We start from the raw sequence: 26,070 nt of genomic DNA, 5'->3' as shown, positions 1-26,070 counted from the left end.
AACAGCACACCCTGTCTTTTCCCAACTTCAACAGCAGTAGACAATGACAATTTGGATGGTCTACTTTGTGTCTACAGACAGTTATATCTCACAGAAATGCAATTACAATAATGCTTATGTTTTCCCAGGACATCTCCTCCTCACTGGAGGAGGAGGAGATCTTTCAATCTTTCAATTTGCTTTGCCATGTCCCTGTGACATGACAATTCAATTTCCACTCACACTTTTGCCACCTGTTAAAGTTTGTGAGAGCTCATGCAGGCATACTTATGGCTTATGCCCAGTGGAGCATCTTAGCTAAGAATGTTTGAGATGCTTTGGATATCTCCATCTGTGATAAATTATACCTGATACCTCTGTATGTTTAATTCTATCTAGTTTTATCTTATTATACTTCTTATTTGGTCTGGCTTGGGGAAACAGAAGCAGGGGATTAATGAGGATGAGTATGGATTAGCATCTGAAAATTGAAAGAATTCAATTCTTTCAATTTTGTAGTGTGTGGATTGTTGACTCTCCCAAGGGTACAATCTTTTACTCTTCAGCCTGAATTCTGTACCATGACCTTAATCTAGCTCTTCTTTCAAGAAAACTCAAACCCTCGAAGGAAATCTTAAATATTCAATGTAATGAAGGCAAGCTCACAGAGGGATGTGCTTGCAAAGGTCTGCATACATCTCATCTTCGACAAAAATTCACATAGTATTGGCAAAAGCAGCATATGTCAATTATTTGAGGGCAAAGGTGAATTTGTTTTGATTAATACTGTGATATTTTTCTTTTCTAAAAATTGAGAGATTTTACAATTTTTCTTCATGTTAATGAATCATAGAATGGCCTGGCTTGGAACGGATCTTAAAGCTCATCCAGTTCCAACCCCCTGCCAAAGGCAAGGACACCTTCCACTAGACCAGGTTGCTCAGAGTCCCATCCAACCTGGCCTTGATATAATGACCATAGGATTCCTTTTCAGATTAGATAGTGCTGAGGACAAACAAGGAAAGGGGAATGTGGTATTAAATGCAGGTGTTACGAAGTCCCCTTTTGTGTGAGCTTTGTGTAAATGGTACCTATAAATACTGTCAAGACAGAGAAACAGTTACCAGGGAACAACATGCCCAAAGAAAATGAAAGTTACACACTCAGGAGATGCTGTGGGTATCACAAGGGTGTTCAAGTTCTTGGGACCAACACCCCTCTGCAAGAATTGAGAAAGCCAAAACACCAAGAGTTGGCTGAATTGGTGCATAGGCACTAACATACATGATTATTAATAGCATTTGGTAGGGACTGCTTGCATGGACATGGATGTTTGAATTTGTGACTGAATCCATGAGTAAGCAACTGTGTTGTGCGAACAGTGATCTGTTTTTAAAACAGCAGCTTCATGCCGCAGCTATTAATAACAGCTTAATGAATAAAGGCATTCTAATAAACAGTAGCTGTGATCTGTTTCTCTCCTCACATCAATACTCTATGTAGGGAAGGGAATTTAGGACACAGAGATGTGCAAAACACAAGCGAGGCAGGAACACAAGGCCATGAAAATTAATGTCTAATTTATTGATGGCCAACTCCACTAGCATTGATTGTGGTTTTCAATAAGGTCTGACTGTGGGTCCTCGTGAGTAAATCTATTTATGAGACTAAAGCAGATTGTATTGAATATTTTGTTGAAGTTTGTCCTAAAAAAGAATTAGTTTTTATGATGATCTGGTGCTTCAAGTCTCCCTCTGTTCAGCAGTGACCCCCTCCTCTAACACCAGGACATGTTAAAGAAGCCAGAGCTCTCAAAATGCTTTTCTGTCCAAGACAGGCCACCTGGAATTATGAGCAAATTAGTCTCTATAATTCTACTCTTCTTTCAGTAAGGCTGAAATTGTTCTGCTGAGCGCTGGCTGCCCACAGTTTTAAGAAATGATGACCTTGAAACTGTTAGGACACCACTGAAATGAATTCACTGCAGTGGCTTTCACAGTTCTTTGAGCAAAACAATTCCTGGTCATTCTGGCAAGGACTTACTCTAAATTGTGGTTCCAGAAATGGAAGACATAAAAAAATAAATCTAATAGACTAAAGCAGCTAGACAGAAATTTCTATTTACTTTTAAACCTATCTGTATTGGAAAAGGGCTACACTGAGATTAATGTATTAACTTTTCATTTCTGAATCTGGTTTTGATGCCACTAGAGGACTGAGAATTATTTAACTCCAGCTGTTTTGATGTATCATTCGTGAACTGGATGACTATTGTTTGTACAGTAAGCAGGCAGCCACATAAAAATCATTCCTAAATGAATTCAGTGGAGTGTTCCTACCAGTAAAAGGTTTATCTCTTGAAAAATATAAAAAATTTACATGCTTTACTGAATTTGTAAGAGAACACGGTTCATGTAGAAAGTGGCTGGAGGTCAGGCTTTACATTTCAGACCCACTCTACGAATCTTAAGAGGGTTTATATTGGCTCCAATTGTTCATTACTTTTAGCTGCAAGATGCAATCCCTGCTCCTGCTAAATCCACAGAACAAATCCAAACTGAAATCTTGATTAAAGCAGCCCAGTCAAATGTTTCTTGTTGCACTTTGAGTGGTCCTAGAAGGCAGTGGAAGTATGTTTGTCCCCTGGAGGGTGTCACAGAGCACACTGGTGGTGTCACCCAGAAGCTAGGAGGAATTAATTACCCATGTCAGGTTCGATCCCTGCTGCTCCAATGTACAGCCAGCTCTAGAGTCTCAGGAACCATTTTCAACCCTTTGTTTAGGCTGTGCTGAGTGCACCTTTGAGTTAGAGACTCCCTGTCTCGCGGTCTGCTCGGTGTGGGACATTACGAGTACTGATATCCATTGACACTCACTAAAACTGTCATAAACGAGCTTGTCTAGGTCACGTATGACTGGAGGTGCACAGAAAAATTTACCAAGCGTTATTAGCTTGACACAACATTGCCTTACTACTCTTACTGCCCTACTGTTGTCACTGACGTCGCTTAGCTAAGTGTTGCTGGTTGTATAACGCACAGAAAAAGAGGTGAGTAACTGTGTGGACAAACAGGCACAAACGAAACTACGTTTCACTAGGGACAAAACAAGTGCACAGTTTAGACCTGCCCGGTGCTTGACGACTGCAGGAACCCCACCTGTGAGTTCACAGCCCAGGAGCTCCATTCTCAGTGTGCAGTGCCTCCTGCACACCTGAGGGTACAGCCGAATGTACTGGGACTTGATGGGTGGGGTGAAGGAGTTGGTGTAAGGGGTGTTGTTGTCCACATTCCCACGGAACACCTGTGACGAAATAGCACACTCACAAAAACATGCCAGGAGGATTGATGGACGTTCAGTTAATTTTCATGTCTCAAAAGCGTCTGTTTTGACTGCCCCTGCAAACTTTTCCCAAATAGCAGCTGTTTCAGCATCTCTAGCGCCCGATACAAGTTTTTAAGCAAAATGTCCTGCCTTTGAGTCACATCATGACATCTTTAAACCAGGGCTTCTATCTTGTCAGTCCCAGAAGCTGAAGCTATTAATGCAACTAAATTATGCCTTCTTCTCTAATTAGTGTATTAAATAGTCTCAATTCAATCTGGCCTGCAATTATTTACGCTGATTGGCATTTATTTTTTTCCCCCTCAAGTTCAAGAACATGATCCAGCTCTCGCTGAAGTGACTGTAACCCTCCCACTGATCACAGGGGGTGCTGAATTAAACCTATCAGCATTCTTCTATTCACTCCTCACTCTAACCAGATATCCTTGTACTGTGTTTTCTTCCCTCATTATATACCTCCTCACACAGCATTTTAATTTCCTAATAGAGAAGCTATGTGTAATGCTTCACAGTGCATTAGTTCTATGTAAACTTACACAGTAAAGGGGTTTTTTTGCTCCTTTGTATGCATGACTCCATCAAAAATAATTGGTAACTGTAAACTGTATACGCACACATCCCACTGGATGATACGTTTGTGCAGCACAGAGATTAGCATTGATGAATGGGTTCTATGTGTTCAAGGGTTAATGCTAATCTGCCATTGTAATAAAACTAAATTGAAAACAGAGTAATGAGTAATTACTGGTAAACTAATTAAAATGAAAATCAGTTAAGTGTAATAAACAGGATTATTCTAGCTTGGGGAAATAGTATTTATAAAACCATCAATTAAAGTATAAGAAATTCTTAGCAAACAGAAAATGTAAATTTGTTGATGCTATTTTTTTTTTTAATTCAGAGAAAAATAATGATAATGAAACCTATATCATACTTCCAGGCAATTAGGCTTATGTAACACTGACGCCTCATACTTCTAAAGGCAGCTAAAACATAAGAGATATTCAGATACAGATGACTTAATCTTACCATATCTTCCTTTGTGCCTTTTACTTTGTACATTGTCCAAGAATTCCCATCATTACTGTATGCAATTTTATAAGATTTTACGTATTCTGGACTCCCAAGCCTCTTGGCACCTTGAGTTATAACTCCAGTGACTCGCATCTTCTTCTGCAGGTTTATCTGAAATAACAGTACATTTTCATCACTAAGCATCTGAGAGGCACAATTCTGATCCTTGATTCTTTTGATTCTTCTTTTCTTTCCTTTCTTAAATGACAGAAAAAAGCATAGCTGTATCATTTAAATTACTGTTTTTATACTTGCATTAATTCCTTTTGTCTTTCATTAATTTGATGCACAAATGCACACAATGAATGGAAAAAACTGAACTAAAAGCCTGGACTATGCTTATTTCATGTGTATGTGTACACATATATATATACATATATTGTGGTTATACAGAATATTATTGGTGAATTACTGGGATATTGCTATATATATTTCCTTCCTGAAAAATAAATGCAATAAAGTGATAATTTACCAAAGGCTGCATCTTCTGATCTATTAGAAGCCAATTTACAATACCATACAAAAGATCCTAAGTTAAATTCAGGCAAAATTTCTTTGTGACAGTGAAGATACATGGAAGTTCTGAAAGCAAAGAAGTATACTTTTTCTTGATTCTCACTGAAAATTCATATATCTACAGATCAAGGTTGTAATGCTAATCTTAAAACAGTCAATAGCAAAATATCAATCAGTGGATGTAAACATGCCCTGTGTACTTGTCTGAGCCGATGGCAATACTTTGAAGGACAAAATAAAGATGTTCAGAATCAACAAATGAAGAGTTCAACAGTATTCCACCAACCTTAATTTTGACTTCTTTATCCACCTATGGACATGGTAAGTCAACTATATTCCCCAAAAGTTCAGAATGTGGTATTCAAACCAAAAAATGTTGTCACTGTCAGCCTCGTCCCTGTGATGGAGCCAATCGGTGGCAGCTGCACTTCTACCCCTCGTGGGCAGCTGAGATCTGCAACTTTTGCACCAAATAAAGCTTAACAAAGAGCTGTCACATCATGAGAGCTGAGTGAAGGTGTGTGATAAGAGGAGGTGAATGGAAATACTGGAGAGCAAACAACTGGGCCCAGGTAAATAATGATTGAACAGCATTAGCACTCCAAATGTCCAAACATCCTCCTCCAAATGAGTCTTATCTCTGCTCCCCAATTAGTGAAGCTGGTCCAGTGCAATCACCACTGTTGGGAATAGCAGTCCCAGCACAGGCAGATGGGGACTTGGAGACAGATCAGGTATCTGCTGTCCAAACACCTTAACCTCTTTATTCTTTGCAGTGTGGTCTGAAGACTTTCTTCCCCTTGGCAATATAATCTAACCTCTATTAAGGATACAAGATTACCAGACTTCAGTGTTTCAATATCTCACTGTGCACACAGTGGGAAACAGGAGGAAGTCTGGCTATTTCTCTGCGGCTTCTCTGAAATAGTTGGCTTTTGGTGTAGTTTTATCATAGCTCTCCCCATAAGAAATTAATAAACACTCATAAACCTTCTGAAAAACAATGCTTATTTTCGAGGTTTAGACTCACTGAGAGAGGAAAAGCTTCCTATTTAAGATCAGATTTTTTTACAGGATCTTTCCCACAGGCTAGGGAAAGCTGAGGAACATTTTCAGTTCTAGTGAGGAGAATGGACTCATGCCAGGATTTTAGACAGGTATAAATTAGAAGAGATCCATGACTTTTTACAGTCTTGGAAACCTTCTTTTCCCTAGTTACTGGTCTCCCAGGGGGGAAAGCAAACCCAAACAAATATGTTATATTTGTAAAAGGACAGCTATAGAGACTATCAGTCCCATAACTACATAAAAAATATATTTAACATGGAATAGTAAACAGTTAAAGATTTATGGAAGTCTCTTATGCATATTTCACTCTCTATATGGAATTTCAGAATATTAATAAATAGGTAAGTAGACCAATTTTTCATGCATTTACAAAATTGCTAATAATGAAGTGAATACCATCTCCAAAAATAAATTAGAAAGCACACTCAAACAGAAACCAGCCATTGATTATTTGCTGACTGATAGTAACTTCACATTTCACTTAATTGGAAAAGGAAGATATCACGCAACACCAAATAAATTTTCTGTGATCCAGTGATGCATTTAACTAATATTCTTTCAGCTTAACCACAAACTTTTCTTTTTCCAGATGATAACCTTGGGGAGTTTTTTCGGATGAGAACTTATGGGGATTCTTTTCCCTCTTGTTCACCCATAGAGAGTAATTTTGTAATGAAACCATGGCTTTAACAACTGGATGATCTATTCCCACACTGGCTCCTTTCCACACCCCAGTCTCCACATCCAATGCACAAGAAATAAACCACTGCACTTCAGAAGCAAAACAACGACAAAAAAAACCCCACCCAAAAGTAATCTGTCAAAGAGTTTCACACTGTAGTTGAAACTCTAAAAAAAAAAAAAGTCATACTGAATGAAGGGAAGATTTGGCCAGATAATCATGCAAATGAAAGAAAAAAAATCTAATTTTTAAATAATCATTTAATATACATCCGGATAAACATACAAAGAGAACCTTTCTTTTCACAGGAATTCTTGATCAGTACCCATCCTCCAAGGAAAATCCCAGTGAAGGAGGTGTGTGAAATGCTTCCAGATACCTTTGGTTTGCTTATATAGAAGTCCCCACTAGACTAATGTCATGTTCGTGGTAGCTCTGGTAGCTCCTTTCAGTGCATACAGATACACCAGGAATTAACTGTCCCTTTGGGTCTTTGGGTTCTTTTATGTGTTTTAAATTTTTCAAGCCAGAGCACAGTAAAAATTGCAATATTACAACTGTGGCAATGACTACAATGAAGCAGGTGATGAAATCTTTCTTACTTAATGTACTTCTGTAGGAAGCTGTGAAGAAATATGAACTACCTTTTTTAGCAGTGAAAGGTTTTCCAAAGTTGTTTTCCTGTGGCCATTGAGAAGAAAAACAGATTCAGATAGAAAGTCATATATTTTAATTACACGGGTGACTGTGTTTTAAAACAAAGAGGTGAAAGTCACCAGGACAAGAATAAGAGCTTAACATATCTTTTCAGAAAAGGTAATAGCTTATTTACTTGTTAAGGATCCTTTATCATTACCTAAATGAACAGGACAAAAATCAAGGATGATGGAAGATCAATAGTGTTTTGAGAGGTTTACCCCAGTAATTCAGGCAGTAATGCACAGTAAAGACATTGTAAGAAGAAGATACTTGCATAGACATTTGAAGAATCTACTTAAAGAAAATAAAGAAGAAAGAAAAATAAGAGTCTGATCACTTTTATCAGCCCTACTTAAAATTTAGGGTTATTTTGAGAGCAATGAATTCGGACTTGACACTTGACCTCTGTTCATGGACCCCTGTTCAAGCAACAGCTCAGAGGAGTCTCCTGCGTCCAGTAACTTCCACGGGACCTAATTCACCCAAGAGTGCAGGGTGTGACCAAGAACTGGGGAATAAAATCAACTCCCATTAATTTAAGAAGTCCCTGAAATGTCTTCAATTCTCGTTCCTTTCAGCCAGCCCAATCCTCCCAACTCAGTGATTAGACAACTTTGACAATCCCAGCAGGTTACAGAGTCATGGTCTTTCCCAAAAGGAGGAGAAAAAGTAACCAGTGAGCCATGTTTACTGCTGTCAGCACTGATTCTATAGGATTAATTATCTATTAGCCAATTTTCAATGGTATAGTAATGTTTTTGACTGCAATGCACCATTTTCAAAGGCAATTCAGAGCCAGTCCTGCAAATCTGTATTTGTGTGTGCAGCTTGACTTGTAGCTGGGACTAAATGTGGAAGCTTGTTTTCTCTAAAGAATCCAAAGGAGTCCAAAAACAGAGACCATGAATAACTTCTCAGTGTGCTTAACAAACCTCAGAACTGTAAAAAAAAAAAAGACAAAATTCACTGTCATAATATGTGAATGAAACAGAACAGTAGGGATTAGGGACAGGGCAGGTGGAAGATGTTCATCCCCCTCTTCAATTTGCGGTCAAATATCAGCATATTCAGTTTGCAGAAGCTATATACTTGACAAAAAAAATAAAAACCCCACCCAGTTGCACCTCTCTTATCTATATGATTACGTAATGGAGAGAAGAGGGATGAGAAGACAGAGTGCCTCTAGGAAGAAATCCTATCTGATGCGCCTGTACAGAATACATAACCATTTTCCCCTCATCCGTTATCACGCTGTTAGTAACAACACCACTAACACCTCATATGAAACAGGTTTGTCTGAAGTAATCCATAAGAGCAAGCTTGCTAGAAATGCTCAAATTAAAACCTTCATGAAACCTTGGGTCTTTGAGACTTAATATGTAGTTTTACATTCATAAACAGAATACATTTTATGGAGAACTAGGGTGTTTACCTGTTTCAGTTATGAGATAGAATAGCATTACCATAAATAATTTGCCACCTTTTCTAGCACAAAGTAAATATATTTTTACTGCTACTCACCATTACTCCTACAAAAATAAGGTTGAATAAGAAATCAAGGTTATACTGGCATTAAAACAACCTTTCCCCGATGATCTCATCAGTTTTTGAAGGACTGAAGTTTAATTTTTTGTCTCCTTTTTTTTTTAAAAGTCATAATTCTGATAAGGTTAGATAGAAAGCACCCATGGAAGTATTTTGTGGTGAAATATAGGAACACTTGCCAATAGAAATGTTTATAATAAACTCAGGACAGGAACAACCTGAGAAAATTCCTTCAATATTGCGAAATTCAGTGTGTCTTAAAGCTCCCTCTCATGCTTCCTTATCAATCTCCAAGCTCTGGAGCCCCTGAACAGGGCTGAATGTTGCTGTTTCACCCTAATGCCACGTTAGGAACTGCAGAGTTGGACTTGTACGTGATAAGGAGTGGGGAGGTAGCAGCAGGTCACTTACTATTGACTCCCCTGTTGCAAAGTCCTGCTGACACCCGAGCACAAGGTATTCATCTATCTTGCCTGTTTGTGGCTTTTTGATACTCTCCTAATCAGCACCGTCAGCAGAGCTGCTCTGAATTTAGTTGAGGGCATTAACGCAGTCAGTACAGTGGCAGTGATACATGTTTTAACTAGAGCCCAGCTCAGCTAACACAGTGATTTATCCATGGTAGCACCACAGTTGTTGCTGACATGCTGGAAGGAGGACAACTACACGGAGAAAAGCCAACATGTTTTACCTTTTAATGTTCACAGTGCAATGTAAAGTATTGACTTCTCATAGCCTAGGAGAACTAACAGGGTCATTTGCTACAAATAATAATTCCTAATGTGACTGTGGAATTGTACCTGAGGAAAAACAAATTAAATACTTTAATATATATTTACTTTATATAAATATTTTACTGTGTATATTTATAATATATATACTTAATATATAAATACTTTAAAGAAAAGTTTCTGATCCCAAACGATTTTGTGTCATTTAAGTGGATGTGAGTCCAGCAAAGTCTTTTCATAACTTTGCTATTAGATCCTCTGCAAACTCATCCTCCTGATGGTGTTGTTTTCAGTCTGTCACACCTCAAGGTAATAACAAACACAACTTTACTGTACTCAACCACATCTCAGCCCCAGTCAACCCCCTAAAAGCCACTCATCACCTTTGCCATCTTCAACAAGACTTATTTACATACTTCAAATTAGGCATGCTGAATCAGAGACGCAAATTGACCCACTAATTTAATTTGTCTCTCTGTGAAAAGATCAGAATATAGGTTAAACCCTGCTTGTATGGAAAAGAAAAATATAAAGCTTTTTGGCCCATGCAATGCTAATGTGGAGGAACATATGTTATGGGAATTATCAAAAAACACCTATTTCATTTTCCTTTTGTTGAGAACTTTCAATTTATGCCTCAGAGAGCTTACATAATTAGACAGAATAAAAACTGCTTAGTCCATTGCTTCTTCCTATTAAGCCATTATTTTAGTCCCCATAGGTAGTTGTTATGAATGCAATTAACTGGATGACATGAATTATTCAAATACTGGCATGTGGAGACTGTCATCTCAAGAAGAGGTCCATAATCAATCTCTTGTCTTTCAGAGGTTTATAGCCCTGCAAAATTTCATCTTATTTACAAGATATTGATTAAATGAGTATTAACTATCTAAAATTTAAGGTCAGCTAAGAAACACCAAGGTCGTTTATCGCTAGTATTAGTTTCTTCATATAATTTTAACTTATGGATACTCTTCTTGTCTTTGGCATGCTAATGTCTCCTGGAAAGAATTTCCCAAGAATGTCTATAATACTTCTTAAAGAATCAGTCCAAGAATATGTAAATAAGAATGTCTGAAAATATCTGTATGTATTTCCCCTTGTAAAATAGCTTTGATCAATAGGATTTAGAAGACAGGATGTCAGACTCAGGTCACAGAAACAAACAGATACTTTTCTTTTAATGCTACATGAAACCCCCCTTCTTCAGGGAAAAGAAGTGAATTCATGAGGTACAATATTAAAATCACAATGAAAATGGTTGTGCAATAATTTTAAATATCAGAGGTACTTTCTCTAACATACTTTCCATCTACTTTTATGGTACTTTGGCAGATGCGTTCTGCTGACAACTCTGGTGACAAATAACACCTTCTCTCAAAGCTAAAATGGACAACTGAAAAAACTTCCAAATCTGATTTCACTGGGCTTCATCTAGGTCCTATGAACCTTCTTAGACCAAGAAATTATAGAATTATAGAATTATTAATGTTTGAAAAGACATCCAATGTATTGATTAAATGAATAATAACTATCTGAAATCTAAGCTTAGCTAAGAAACACCAAGGCTGTTTACTGCTATAATTAGTTTCTTCATATACTTTGAACTTGTGAATACTCTTCCTGTCTCTGGAATGCTAATGTCTTCTGGAAAGAATTTCCTCAAAATGTCTAGAAGACTTCTAAAAGAGTCAGTTCCTCCTAAAGAATCTTAAAGAATAGGGCCCCTCTGAACCTCCTTTTCCTCAGACTGAACCCCTCCATGTCCCTCAGGTAAGTAAGCAGATGGTAAGTAAGGAGGAAATGTGCCAGAAAATGACAAGTCTGTTGCACAGATGAAGAAATTATCTGCTTCAGTTTTGAAAGATGGGGGCTAAAGCAAAAACTGAAATAGCATGGAACATGCAGGAGTTCAGAGTTCCCTGTCCATGTAAGATCCCTACTGTGAGACAGCATTGCGCATTCCCAGCTTATCTCAACACAGTGGGAAACTACTTAGTTCCTCAACCAGAATAAACTCAGCAAGTGATAATAGTGCTCCCAAATGGTGCACAACCTGTATTAAAATACACAACTTTACTCCCTTTTTTCCATGGTCAAAGTCATCCTAATGAATGTTTACTTATTTAAAATTGTCTTTTCCAATAAGCCTGGTCACCACAGCAGCCTATTATCCTTGCCCATACCACCCTTTTGCTTTTCCCATATATCTGTAAGTGTCTTTTCTAGTCACTGTTGGGTTTTTTGGTTGTCAGTTTATAAAGGATGCTGAAGTTGCAGATGTAATTAGTACTTCTGACTGAGATGGGAATGCTACACATAATTAGGACTGTTAAGACTGTGCCCACAACACAACAAAATTTGTGGGAGAAAGACAAGTGGCAAAGCAAGAGTGTATGAAAACAATCCTTCCCACATATATTGCCATCTTTGAGAATAATCTGTTAGTTGCTATGAGACTGGTTGTGCAGGGAGAGAGGCCAAGGTTTGAGATGGACACAAGAGAAGTGACGAGTTAGATCAGTAAGCACACAGGGGACAGATGGTTTTGTGACAGATTAAAAGATTATGCCACTCAAACAATTTCTCCATCCTCAGATGTTACAGAGCACAAAAGGTTGGCTCAGATGATGAATGTCTCCTGAATCTTGTGTAAAGTACTTGGCTGAGTATTTGTTGAATAATGACAAACATACTCATAAAATATTTTTCATTGTCTTTTGTAATTAAGAATCAAAGGACAAAAGAAATTAATTTCTCTATCTATTGTCTATAACTAAAAGTTACCCTTCCATGAGACTTCCCTTATTTCTCTATGTATTTTTCCTCAAAATTCTTCCTACAGAAATTGTCAGGGAAAAGATTAGATTGAAAACATGAAACATTTCTTGGTTTTGTGATAGACAATTTTTGAAAAGTCTCTTTGAAAGACTCAAGGCTTGAACAATGTCTTTTTATCTAAACCACTCATGGAAGAATAATGTTCTAAGAGTATAAGACTAAAATATGCTCCTATTTTTCAGTCCATAGAACTGATGATTGACTGAAATTAAGTGGCTTTGAGATGACAAACACACACTGCCATTTCCAGGGGAGGCCAAGAGCATGAGTTTACTTTAGCAGAGAAGGACCTGGGGGTCCTGGTGGACAACCAACTGTCCCTGCCCAGCCACAAGTCCTTATGGCTAAGAAGGCCAGTGGGATGTTGGGGTGCACTGGGAAGAAAATTTCCAGCAGATCAGGGATGACTCTGCTGAAGCAGGGAGGTGGTCCCTTCCAGCCTGATCCATTCTGGGATTCTGTATATAGATGTCTTGTACCACACCAAAAAAAAAATTCTAATATACTGTCATATGATTTAACTTTTTCTTGAACTTTTGTTTCCTGAACCTAAGCTATAATGAGGTAGCTTGAAACAGCATTTTTCTAGAAGTCAAGTCTAGCAGGAAAGTAACTAAGAGTTACTTTGCTCAGCCAGTTTTGAAAGGGACTGTTTAGAAGATGACCTGTTTGACTATCATCTATCAACATGGTATCATCTTTCAGATTTAGATCCTGTCCCCAAAACAGGGGGACTCTGATCCTCATACAGCACCACCACATACGTGCTGGGGCATCCATTTTTACTGATGCAAGAAACCAGGTGGAGACACACTTGTTCATTTCAGTGTGTTACCACTTTCTGGTTTGGTTGTTTTTAATATCAGGATGGCAAATGTGGGAAAAAAAAAGTATTTAGCTGAAATGGATGGTGTCACAGATGCAGGAAATAATGTGTTTAAAGGTCCTGTTGCTTCAGCCCTTCATCCACATTACAGGGAGTAATTAAGGAGAGCTGGTACACGGGGTGACAGAGCACATGATGGATGTGTTCACAACAGCATCAAATCTCAGTTGCAATGGGGATGCTGACTCTGAACTGACTGATTTTGTGTACCTGAAACTTCAATCAAAAGTTGTTTGAATATGTCTGTGCATGGGTATTTGTGTGTACGAGGAATGAAACTGGGAGATATGATATGAAATAGATATCAAGATATAGGACTCCAGGGAGTTTATGGATGATTACACTAAGAAATAGGTTCCCCGTCCTTTTTGTTTTCTCTCCTTCTTTGAGTACATAAATTATATTTTTGGCCTGTAAGCTAAGTGTGCAGATACTGAGAGCAGACATTGGTATTGAGTTCAGTGAAGTCACTGAATTTATGGCAGGCTTTGGTTAGCTGACCACCTCTTCTAACTCCTGCAGTTCAAAGATGGGATAGTGTGATAGTTTTCACCCTAGGCCTTCCTGGAGACCAGCTTGTAACCAGGAAGGAACAAGGGTAGCGACCAAGAAAGTATTGGGTATAAATAAGGTGTAGATAAGAGAGCTCGCTCTCTTCTCTTCTGGCAAGGTTCAAGAACGGTAGATCTCTTCATGGTCTTGCTTATCTGAAGTTGAGGCCTGTATCGACTGCTGTTGTCTGCCACGCATGAGGGGAGAGTGCTGGGCCGCGGTCTGGCTGTCCTGCTTTCTCAAGAGAAGTGATGAGATTTTGCCAGTTCTTTAGTCTGCTGGTTACTGGGTTTTTAGATTGTGCATACCTGCTTTGTTTCTGTCCCTTTTCATCCTTTTTTTGTCGTTTTTTTCCCTTCTCTGTTCCTCTCTTCCCTTTCAGGAAGCTATTTGGGGTTTCTGGGGTTATAGGTACATAGTATTCTCACTGTATATATCTATTTTATATGTAATATATATGTATATTGCTATAGTTTGGATGTTTGATTTTTTTTTTCCCCTCTCTGGGAAGCCAGGCTCTGTTGTTGAGTTTTGGAGACTTGGTGACAAGCCAGCTCTAAACTTGCACAGATAGTTTTGAGAGAAGTCAACTGCACTTGCATTATTAGTTTCTGTTCTCTACTGTCAAGGGCTTTCAGGGACTTACTGACACTCTTCAATATCCTCCAAGGAAATTCTTCAATGATATTAAGTCAAATATTGGAGTATTGACAAAAAACTTTTAACAGTTTTTTCAGCGTTTAACTTAGCAGGTGAAGTCTTCCTATGTGGTGGGCATCACTATACGCAATGACTCTGACATTGTGTGTCATAAGGTTCACTGGCCACATTATACCAAGATGAGAGCTATATTAAGTAATATTAAACATTTAAGCTGTGACAACAGGTATTTTTGGAGGCTGATACAACAGTACTCATGAACACAGAAATGAACTTTGACAAAATGAATGGTTTGACAGATGGTAGTTTGCTTAGAGCTCTCATCAACAGATGTCTGAATGAATGTTCTGCAAGACCTCTGTGTATTTTCGGTTTTATCATTTCATTAGCAAATGGCTATCACCTGGTGTATACTTGCTCTTTGGAAGCTCTTGATGAGGAAGCTGTTAATCTTTTTTTCCTTGCCTTTTTTTTTAGATTAAAAAAACACCCAGTACTTTATGGCTTCCTGCTTGAGGGTAACAATGATGGAACCTAGAAAGTTTCTATTACAAGTACTTTTTTTTTGTGTTACACTAGTTATGATTAGGTTGGTGATATTCATAGTCACAGATCTAATTATACCATGGGACTGCAAGCCCCAAAATTGTGAGGCTGAGCACCAGAAGTGGAATTGAAACCAAAAGTGGTGTGGAGACAGTTGTGTAAAAACCAAAATAAGACAGAATAAAAATATAAATCTACCTACCAGAAATAATATTACAGTATATTTAGGCTTTTTTAAAAAAAGCGTTGACAGTAATCACGTCAAAAAACCAAAACCAAAAAAGAAACCAACTAAACAGAAAAACAACAAACCCACAAACAATAACAACAAAACACTAAATAAAGTAATTCTAAATTAGGCAGAAGTTTTGGAAATATTTTGCCCTGAAGCTGCTGGAGTAGATTCCTTTCCATCCCAGATCACCTGTTTTTATTAACAATCTCTGCAGGAAGATTATTTACTTACAGTTTCAAGAAACACGGTGAAAAAGTTTTATTTAAACTGTGAAAAATTATTGAAAAAAGCAAAAAATATTATTTACAACAAGTGCAATGAGCAGGTAAAAGTAAATGAACACAATGTGTTTTATTTTGGAATGGAATGCAAATATATTGAAATTACCAATTAGAAGTTAGACACCTTTTTGATCAAACTATTGTATCTCAGAATATAAAGTTTCATCTGAAACTCAGCACATAGTTTTAGAAAAGCCATTTAGGTAATAAATTAGAAAAAGGCAAGAATTAGAATGCTGTTTTCATATATTCTAAATAAGACTTCTAGATTTCCCTTTTGAAATTACATTTGACTTTTAAAAACTGACCCTAGAAAAGAACAAAAATGTGAAATAGACCTGGAAAGGGATGAATTCTTGGAGGAGAAAAAAATCCCAAACTCAATTATTTTGGATATTCTTGTATTCAATAAAAACTAGAGGAAAAAAGCTAACTACTCAACCTGAACTAACTTTACTTCCCCTTTTTGATTCTGCAACCAAACCAAGCAGTCCAGCTGTTTTGTAAATGAGTCCTTCTACTTATCAAAATAATAAAATAAATGTTTGAATATTTTGTTTAAAAACCCATTCGTAATCACACTGATGTCTCTAGAGAAAGAGTTTATGCTATTTTAATGAAAGATAACAAAATAGATTTCTTATTATTCTATTTAATAACTAACATTTGTATCCAACAGTCTCCCACAACAGTTCAGGTGTTCAATCACATCTCTTACACAATGGCAGGGTACACTGTAGTAAGTGCATTTTCTTAATATTCTCTAAATGTAGGGTGTGCTCAAATCTGCGGTGGCTGTGGGTTAACACCTTGTAAAAACAATTTCCATGTCCAAAAGACCACAAAATACTTAAAAAGAAGAGGTGGTAGTCTCTTAAAAAAAACCAAAACAAACAAAAAACCCCACCCTATAGGCAGGGATCCTCTTCACGATTCATGATTTTGGATATGATACAGACATAACAGAATCAACAATCCTGACCATGGAGATATCTATTCTGATTCATACTGCCTTAAATAAAAAAAAAAAAATAATATAAAAACAAAGATGTGTGCAAGGAATAAGTAGGGATGAAGTGAAATCAGGATGAAACAAACCAACATATTTTAAAGCCACAAATGCAAAAGGATAAAAGAGAAAAGAGAAAATGCTGCTTTTAAAAAAAGAGTTGACAAAAATGACTCATTACTGGACAAGGTAAAGTGACCATTTTGGTTATATTTCAGGACAAAGTAATGAAAAATAATGAGGCCAGACAAGGCCTAGAAAGAAGGTAGAGAGTTAAAATCAGAATATAGGTATAAACAAGAGCACAAAGAATTTGCCAATACTTAGCTAGGATGTACTGCCAGAACTTAGAGATTAGGTGGTACTGTGCACTGGAAGAATGCACACACACCTAACTTAAGTAAGATAAGGGGCGAAATGGGGGCTTGGGTCTAAGAATCTTGCAAAATTCACCATGGAGTCTGCCAAAACCAAGAAAGTTGAAAAGATCATGAAGATGATGGAGGCTGGGCCAGGGCCTCATAAGGATGAAGAACAGGAACGACCCTCCTAGATTCTCCCTAAATTGAAGACCACACCACAGACTCCGCCTAGACTCCGCCTATTATGAATATTATAACTAGATGTTGCAATTATATGAATATGTATGTAAATATGTTGCAATCACTCGTAAAAATTGTAAAAAATCCTGTAATTTCACCGGGAAGGTGGAGCGGTTTTTCCAGGACAACCTGACCGTTCCCCGGGCACTCCGGAGGCCCGTGAAATAAACATACCTCGCTACTTAAGGCTACAAACTTTGTCTCTAAGCAGTTTTTCTGTTCATGCCTTTCTGGGGGCAAAATATTGGCATCAATAAAAGCACGGGATTTTAATACCACTAAGAAAGTGGTAAGCAGAACACAGGTGCTGTTTTATTCCAGCCAAATTGTGAGGAGAAACAGAGGCCAGCAGAACTTTAAAAGGCAGGTATGACTGACTTTAATTTTCTTTTGAAACCATGGACATTGACCCTTTAAATCACAAGCCAATTACAAGCATTGTAGTGCCATTACTAATTACATTCTGAGAGTGTAAATTTAAAATGGTAATTTCAATTTTCAGTTCATTGGGAGAATGCAGGAAAATGAAATTGAATACTAATTCATGTATATCAGACACCTGAAAGATTAGAGCAAAAAAGCTATGCACTTATTACAAGTGAGTTTTAAGCAAAGCACTCAAACCTTTTATTTGCCAGGCTGCATATAAATAAAGAAATTAAATGATAAAGAAAATTGATAATGATGGATCAAGGCAAAAATAGCTACAGACCTGCACATAATCATACTTTGCCTGACTTTGCCAATTATACACAGTTTCCCCTAGAATTTATCTAGCACTGGAAACTACAAGAACAGGTTATTGCTTCAGGTTCACTAAGCTAAATGTTCATTTACATTTCCCAAAAAGAGACTTTCTGATTTTGTAACTTTTCCCACTTTATCTCTGCCAAACATGTACACCATTTTTCATGCTTTCCTGTGGACCAGCTTCTTTGTCACTGGGAGCAGCACGGAAAAGATCCATGTGCAGGCTGCTCACAGTAGGGTCTGGGGAGGAGCTGGTGACAGCATAAAGTAAAAACTCAAGTAGGTACTTGTCAGAGGTTTTTTTCTCCCACCAGACCAGAAGGAAGATAGCTGGTAATTTAGCCCAAATCAAGAGCGGGTTGACTGTTTTGCAACCCTCCACAAACGTTGATGAAGTGTCTCCCTGGCTACCACAGAACCTGTGCAAAAACAAGTTGTAGGATTTCTGCTTCTCCTCTTCCCTCAACAGAAACTGTTCATCCACATAAGGGTCAGGCAGTTTTTGTCTCTTAGAGCTCATTTTATGCTTGAAGAACAGTTCTCTGATGTAAAGAATTACTATGCAGTGTATAAAGTGTGAGTGTGTGGAGCTCTGTTCCCTTGCCAAATCAAAACAGGGTTCCTGCAGAACACTAAAAAGCCCTTTTTTCCCTACAAGTATAATTCCCCTAAAAATTCCATATTTTATGGTCCCAGGTGTTTTAAAGAGAAAAGTCTTCAGAAATGGAAAGAAAGAAATCCTGTTAAGATTTAAAGCTCTCTTCTGAAATTACAGAGTACTTTTAATTTTGCTGGGAACTAAAAAAAAAATAAAAAATAAAAATAGAAAAAATATTTGGCAGGTTTTGTGAAAATTATAGACCAAGTTTATTATGCAAGAAAAGTGAGAAGAAAAAAAAGGAACTGCTTGTTGCTTAGAATACATTAATCATACCACTTAACGCTTCTAGAAAATCCTTACACACTATAGTTGTCAAAATTACAGAATAACCTGTATGGAATAGGGATTACTTAGATTTGATCCATTGACTCCAAAAAAAAAAGAACAAATTGTTCAGATCTGATGCCGTGGGCTGAGATTTATAGACACATTTTCTCCATCAGCCCAGTGTCCCTCCCAGGTAAGAGGAAAGGGAAGATTTTCCTGGGAGCAAAGCCCAAGGCAGACCCAAGTCTGGTTTGGATACACACCTGCACAGGGGTCTGGGAGCTGCCTCCACTGTGGGTTGCGGCTTTGACGAGTGTAAACATCAGTAGAAGCGTGAGACCATCAGACATGCCCATCCAGTTCATCTCCCAGAAAAAGATGAAGTTCAGTGCTAAATGATTTTGAATTTTTTTCCCCAGCTCATTTAATAAAGCCCATTCTCTAAAGAAGCCCAAAAGCTACTGTAATGCTGACATTTTCATTATCCATTAAAGTCACATTAGCTTTCTGCTCCTGCGGAAATAATTCTGTCTGAGTCCCTTAGCCTTACTTTTTCCAGTTCTTTCTCAATGTATAAATTTTAGACTTCCTAACCCCTCTGGTCTTTACGGATGAAAACTGACTTAAGATACATTGAAGGGCCTTTGTGTTTTCACTCTGCAATAAATAACAAATAGTAACACTGGCTTTGTTTTCCAGAACTGACAAAATTCAGCACTCTCATCACCCCAGTTCCAGAAAACTTCATCAAACAGCACTTTGTGTCTGCTCTCCAAACGAGAAAAATGAACAGGTAATCCCTTGTGCTTTTTCCCCAGAGCCGCTCAGGAAAAATCATGAGTGGTAGTCAGGACAAAAACTTGAATGTGACAAATATTATGACATGCTCATAAAGGTAACTTGGAGTAGAGTGTGTCTGACACACCTGAGAGACATTATGGACAGTTCAACTTAGTGCTGACAGACAAGATGCTCAAATACCATGTTTAGCTAAATCCTATGTTCACCGGAAGGGAAGCATCCTCTTCACGTATCGACGATCCCAATTAATGCAAAAGGTTTTCCCTTAAGTATCTAACTTACTAACCTTTATTAACCAACAGCTGAAATTGCCAAAGCTTAGGCCAATTCATATATCATGAAAACCTCATAAAAGCAAAGAGCTACAGCAATCACTAGATAATCATTATCTTCATTAAAATACTGCCACAGGACTTCATATTCACTGCTTCCACTGAAATAATTTGTTGGGCACAGAGAAATCCAGTTCACAGTGAGGGTACCGCCATTTGAATCATTCCAGCAATAACACCCTTGAGTGGGAATGAGAAAATCTGTATTTTTCAGCCCCATGGATGTGGCTGAACTAACAGCTGTTCCAGCCTTAATTAAAACACTTCTTGTTACTTCCATTACGATGCAGATGATACTTAACCTGTGTACCCAGCGCAGCTCAGCAGAGAGGACCAGCTCTTCCTGCAGGCTCTGGTACAGCCAAAACCACATTAAAGCTCTCTAGAAAGATGCCCACAGAAGACTGCACATATCAAGACATCTGCACCGTGAGATATTGCTGTGATATGCTTCTAAGGACCCAACTACTAAATGTAACATCTGTGGAAAGTAGCTTCTTTGAAAGCAGCCTTTATAAACCTGCTTTCCCCATTTAGAGCCACAAAGGAACACATGCACATTTTTAAATAAAAAGATTCGTGCTTTTGTAAAATCAAGATTATCACTGTTTTGCAACTAAATAGTCCCTTTTAGCCTAGGCCACGTTTCTGACAGTGAATAAGAATCTAGCTGTTCATTAACCACTTGTCTTCATCAGTTTCTTAAGTGACACTGGCAATTGAGTCAAGGAGATTTTTTTCCCCCTCAGCTCCATCTGTTACCTGAATCCATGGCCATCTGTCATTCTCTGCAGCAGTCCAGGCATTCACAAGACCCTTCTTATTAAGCCGTGCATAGTATGGGTACCATTTCTGGAGGCCAAAAAGAGCTCGATGGGTGGATGATGCAGTGATTTGTTGGTTTGACACAATCCCTCCTTCTATCCCTAGCGGGCCAGAGCATCCTGCAAATGCAAAAGGAAAAAAGAAATGAATGCAACTCAAATGATCAACTCTTCTGAGCCCCAAGTGGCTGTAATTGCAATAGCATAGAAATAGATCCAAAAAGTCATGCCAAACACACCTTAGAAGGAATTTAAAATACTCAACTAATCTTGTTTTTGCAGAAATTAAAAAAAAAATGTAAAAAATACTTCTGGTAATTAACTGTTCTCCTTGTAAAATTAATGTAATGGATTAAGCTTTTAGTTTGCTCTATCTGAAGAGTTGAGAGTTTGAGTTTTGTGGACACAATTAAAAAAACCAATCCTCAGATTCAAATATTGAAATGATTGCTAAAAGCAAATTTAAAATTCTGCAATTACTGCCAAGTTCCATATTGCTGCTCTTGTCCCAGAGGTTAGCATTTAGCCAACATACCACAAATTGTTATTGCTGGGTTTTTTTAGAAATAGGAAACTAGACACATTATTGTTCAGTTACACCAAAAATATTTAACAGTCTTATACATTTAATCAGCAAACACTAAGTGTGTACTTGACTGTAATGTCCCGGTGTTCATAATTTCATGTGTGGTATTCATCATTAATTTATTCACCAGAAATACTTGTAGACATAAGATTTTAGAAAATCAAGATAATTCTGCTAACATTGTTTTCTGAAGCCACTCCATTTGAGTACAGGAAGAAAAACACTCAGTTATTGTGAACAATCCAAACTGAGAAAATGTTGAAAATTCATTGTATACAAATTTATTGTCAGTCTATCTACTATTCAACACCCCCAACCAGTTCCAAGTAAATGAGATTTTTCTTTACTCAATTCCAATGCAGAATCTAAAGAGAAGGTAAATTCAGGAATTATTCTGGCATCCAATATTTGTCTGTTGTCCAAAAGATCTTCTGCTTTGTAGGTCAACTGCACTTTGTCAATTTTTGGTACCACATGACAGATGTTTACCCACATTTCAGATCTCCTCAGGAACCTTGCAGTGTTTCACCTCAAGTAGTACCCAAGAATGAACTCTGAAATGCCCATGTGGGTAGAAAGTCACAAATAATTTAATTCCTCATTAATTTAAAGGCACAGAGAAGAAAAAGTGACTGTTGCAATTTGCTCCTCTTGCCAGGGAGACAGTGCAGGGAGCCACTGGTAGCACAGTCCCCAGGTACTGTGTGTCACTGGTGATGGAGAAAAATATAAACTAAACTGACGTTTTAAGCTGATTGTGGAGGAAGTGCCATGAACAAGCACTTACTGGTGCTTTGAAAAAAGGTAAACCAAACCTCCCATAAGGGTGGGGTTCAGGGTGTGATCCTTCAACGTAAAGCCTGGATAAAACTTCCAGGATATTCCTAAATGAAATCCTGGCCCCACTGAAATTAATGACTGACTTGCACCACACTGTGATTTCACACATATTTTTAACATTCCATGAAGCTGGGCTAGAATCTACTCTTCTTTATCAGCCAACAATAAAGGCTTTGCATGCAGCACTTGACTAATAATGGTGCTCAGAACATGACAACACACAGCTCTCTCCCATTGCTGTGCCAGGTGTGCAGTAGTGCCACAAGAAAACAAATCCTTTGTCACCAGCACAGGCAGGCTCAATATAGAGTGTATTCAAAAAGCCCATATATGTTGGAAAAGTGTTATTCGTCATTGTATTTTCATCACGCTGTTACTTAAGAACTGAAAGACCTATTCCAAGTCTTAGCTCTGCCTCTGAAATATTTCCATTGAAGTAGAACAAAATTCTTTGGCATATGAACTGCTATATCTGCTCGCAAGTCAGAGGTAAACAACTTTAGTTTTTTAAGGAAAGTGTATATCTTCAAAAGTTTCCTGTATTTACTTATTAAAATACCCTTGCTATTCCATAATGGAAAAGAAATGCACACAGATGTGTCTATGTGTATGTGCAGCCCACAACGCACACAGGATACATGTATGAAATTAACCACCCTTAACAGCTGCAGTCATAGATTGATAATTATTAAAAAACAGAGATGTGAGAAAGCAGGAGAGGTCTCCAAGGGGACATTAAAAAGGAGACGTTGAAGGTGTTAGGTGTGTTAGTTAGTACATCTCTTGTTTGAGATGCATTAAAAATTTTTTGAAAAGTGTGAAATCCTTACAAGAGAAAGTTGAATTTTCCTTTCCAAATTGAAGGCAGTTTAATTACCAAGTACAGCACTTAACTCTTACTTTGACCATATATGCTCAGAAGTGTTTATCTTCCTTATCATTAAGAGGATTATTCCTGAAATTCAAAGCAAATCTCTACCTTCAGGGAATAGGCACTTCATTGTACAAGCTCCTTATTTTCATTGCAGCTCCAGTCATGGTTTGTCATGTTTGTGACTTTTTCAATGTGAGTTAAACACAAAATTTACCACTCTTAAAAGTTACAACCACCACGTTAGAGATATTTTGGTGTTCAGTTCAGGCATTACAACATGTGATGTGTAGGAAGTACGAGACTGGATAATAATTTCTAAACAATATTATAATTATAAGTACATTTCTTAAATCAGAACTTTTTGGTATTTTTTAAATTTATTCAACAACCAGGACTTCAGCAGAAGTTTTATTAGGATACTGTGAGTAAGCTCTACCACTGTTATACATGCCCCTTTACTCATCCTTTAGGTCTTTATTTGAATCAGACAGTATTCAGCAAGAAAACCTTTCAATTTACTTTATTTTATCAGTTAAAATGAAATATTGAACACATTTTTGGATAGTCAAATACCACAGCAAATGGACTTCTCTTAGCCATATGCTCATTAATTTCTTCCAAATACTGCACTAGATTAGCAAGTCATTCTTTCTTCTTATAAAAACTCTAATGGGGCTACTACTCTTTAAATTTGCAAGAAATTCACCTTTCCTGAAAACTCTCAGATGAATGACTTATCTCTGGTTCCATCAAATGTTTTATCTGTAAAGGACTGGTTACAGACTAGGTTCTGCATAAGATATTAAATTTCAGACACAAACAATACTTATCTTCAAGTTAAGGTATCAATTATTTCTCTAAGTGTTTAAGAGCTGTGATATACCATTGACCACTAACAATGAAGAAAACAAGCAATGACAGCTTTTTCAGATTGTTTCTTTTTTAAGGAAAACTGAGATGCATATTTTAAGCAAGTACAGCTGGATTATATTTTATTGTTATATCCCTACTTCTATTAAATCCATAGTTCATTTAACAAAAGTCATGACAGCTTGACAAATAATAGTATCACTAAAGTTTGCAATTTAGACTGGTCAACATTAGTTACTAAATAAAAAAGCCCATTTTTATTAGTTAATGCTGACACATTGGAGTATGACAATACACTTGATGCAAGAAAGATTAAAAAAAATAAATTAAAAAGCAATAAAAAGCTGCCTGACAGGTTCATTATACAGATTCACAAGGAAGATTTTGTCATCTGGAACTTTTGTTTAAGTGTCATTAAAAAGCAAGATACTAACTCATGTAATACTGGTTTTAATCCCACAGTGACAATTACTCTTATGCACTAAATAAAACACCTTTAAGGCTTCTCCTGTTCTCATCAAACACAATTTACTTTATATCCTATATCCATAAAAACTCACTGTCCATGGAGGTAACAGAATGCAAAGATATCAACAACTAAGTGAATGGGAGTGGATCCAGGGAATGATGGGAAAAGCTAATAACATGGGAAAAGTTAATAACATAGGAAAAGTGAATCTTTCCAGTTCTCCTAAGATTCCCCACCAACTCACATGAAGACAGCAATGGTTATAAACCTGCCTTGAAGGATTCTTATACAATCTCAAACTTAATTAGGTCTAGAAACATCATGTACCATTTGGCACTACAAAAAAATTGATTTTTAGTCCAGATTTCACTTGTAGGCTGAGAGTATGGGAATCAAACAGCTCCCCAGACAGAGGATGAGTTCTATGTTTCCACTCTGATCTCTGACAATAATAAATCCCTCTAGTTGAACAATAATATTGGTGTAAAAGGAAGCAGAAGATGACAGTCAGCTTACTGTGTTTTACATTGATATCTCCTCAGGAGAAAATTGAAATAGGGAAATAAGTAATTGAATCTCTCTCTTTATTGTGAAAAGACAAAGCCTTTTATGATAAAGAGTTACTACATTAAGAGATAATAAGCAGAAAGTGCTGGGTAAACATGAGTATGTTCAATTTGAACTTTTACATTTATGTCAGTCCACAAACTAAGCAAAACCTCCAAATGGTTTAAAAATTGCTTGAAAATGTGAGGATTATGCCTCTGCAAACAGAATGAAAAGACTTCTCATTACTGATGGCGAAACATGCCTGATTTCACAGCAAGAATATATTGCTTTTCATTCCCTCAGTTGGTCAGCCTCCAGCCAATATCACCAAAACAAACAGATGCAAAATTGAAGGCAGGTGGAAAACAAATCTTCTTTAGACATCTGCAATCATGCCTTCCTCCCAGCACCTAGTTTTCTGGAATGAGACTACTCTGGCTGTGCTTGGCATGGCCTGGTGACGGTGTTGAATGCAGCTTTTGACAATGGGATTACAGATGACCTCTAGTACAACAGTAATTCATGCTGCCCCCACCATGCCATCCCAGCCTCCTTTTTCTTCTTGTTCCTCCTGCAAGGATGCACACATCCTCGCCCAGTTTGTTCTGTCAAGGATAGCTGTTCTCACTTAACAGTGAGTTTGACTCTTAGGAGCTGGGTAGGTGGATATAGACAGGGGATTAACAGTCTGTTATCAAAGTGCCCACCAATATGCAATAGGATGTTCTTGCAGGGCTTGTTTTTCCACAACCATGATGTGATAATACTAAAATCTTTTTTATAAATCCTAAGTAAAGTGCTTTTGCAGGGAGATGGTCGGATACACACTTTTAGTAACATGACGGTTCCTGGTTGCCAACTCTACCACTGAACAATTGGATTACTCATGACCACAGACATTGCATTAATTAATGCTGATATATGCATAAACTAAACATACAATCTAGTCTTCAACCTATTTCTTCTGTATCTTTCACACAGAGACTTCAGCTT

The 26,070-nt window shown here is 37.5% G+C and overlaps 1 protein-coding gene across 1 annotated transcript in view; it reads right to left on the bottom strand.

The window, feature by feature from the left end:
- EDIL3 (EGF like repeats and discoidin domains 3) overlaps positions 1–26,070 on the bottom strand; it is a 224,243-nt gene that overhangs the window by 47,153 nt on the left and 151,020 nt on the right. Inside the window, exons 6-8 of the mRNA XM_008923074.2 lie at positions 20,828–21,009; positions 4,354–4,509; positions 3,138–3,282 (exon numbers count right to left, since the gene is read on the bottom strand). Of these exons, the coding sequence (XP_008921322.1) occupies positions 3,138–3,282; positions 4,354–4,509; positions 20,828–21,009 (483 nt within the window). The remainder of the gene's footprint in view (positions 1–3,137; positions 3,283–4,353; positions 4,510–20,827; positions 21,010–26,070) is intronic.

This window comes from Manacus vitellinus, unplaced genomic scaffold (genome assembly GCF_001715985.3).
Source record: "Manacus vitellinus isolate BGI_N305 unplaced genomic scaffold, ASM171598v3 scaffold_23_pilon, whole genome shotgun sequence".
Taxonomy (NCBI): domain Eukaryota; kingdom Metazoa; phylum Chordata; class Aves; order Passeriformes; family Pipridae; genus Manacus; species Manacus vitellinus.
The sequence above is the reverse complement of the archived record's forward strand: the minus strand, read 5'-3'. Positions and strand labels throughout refer to the sequence as shown.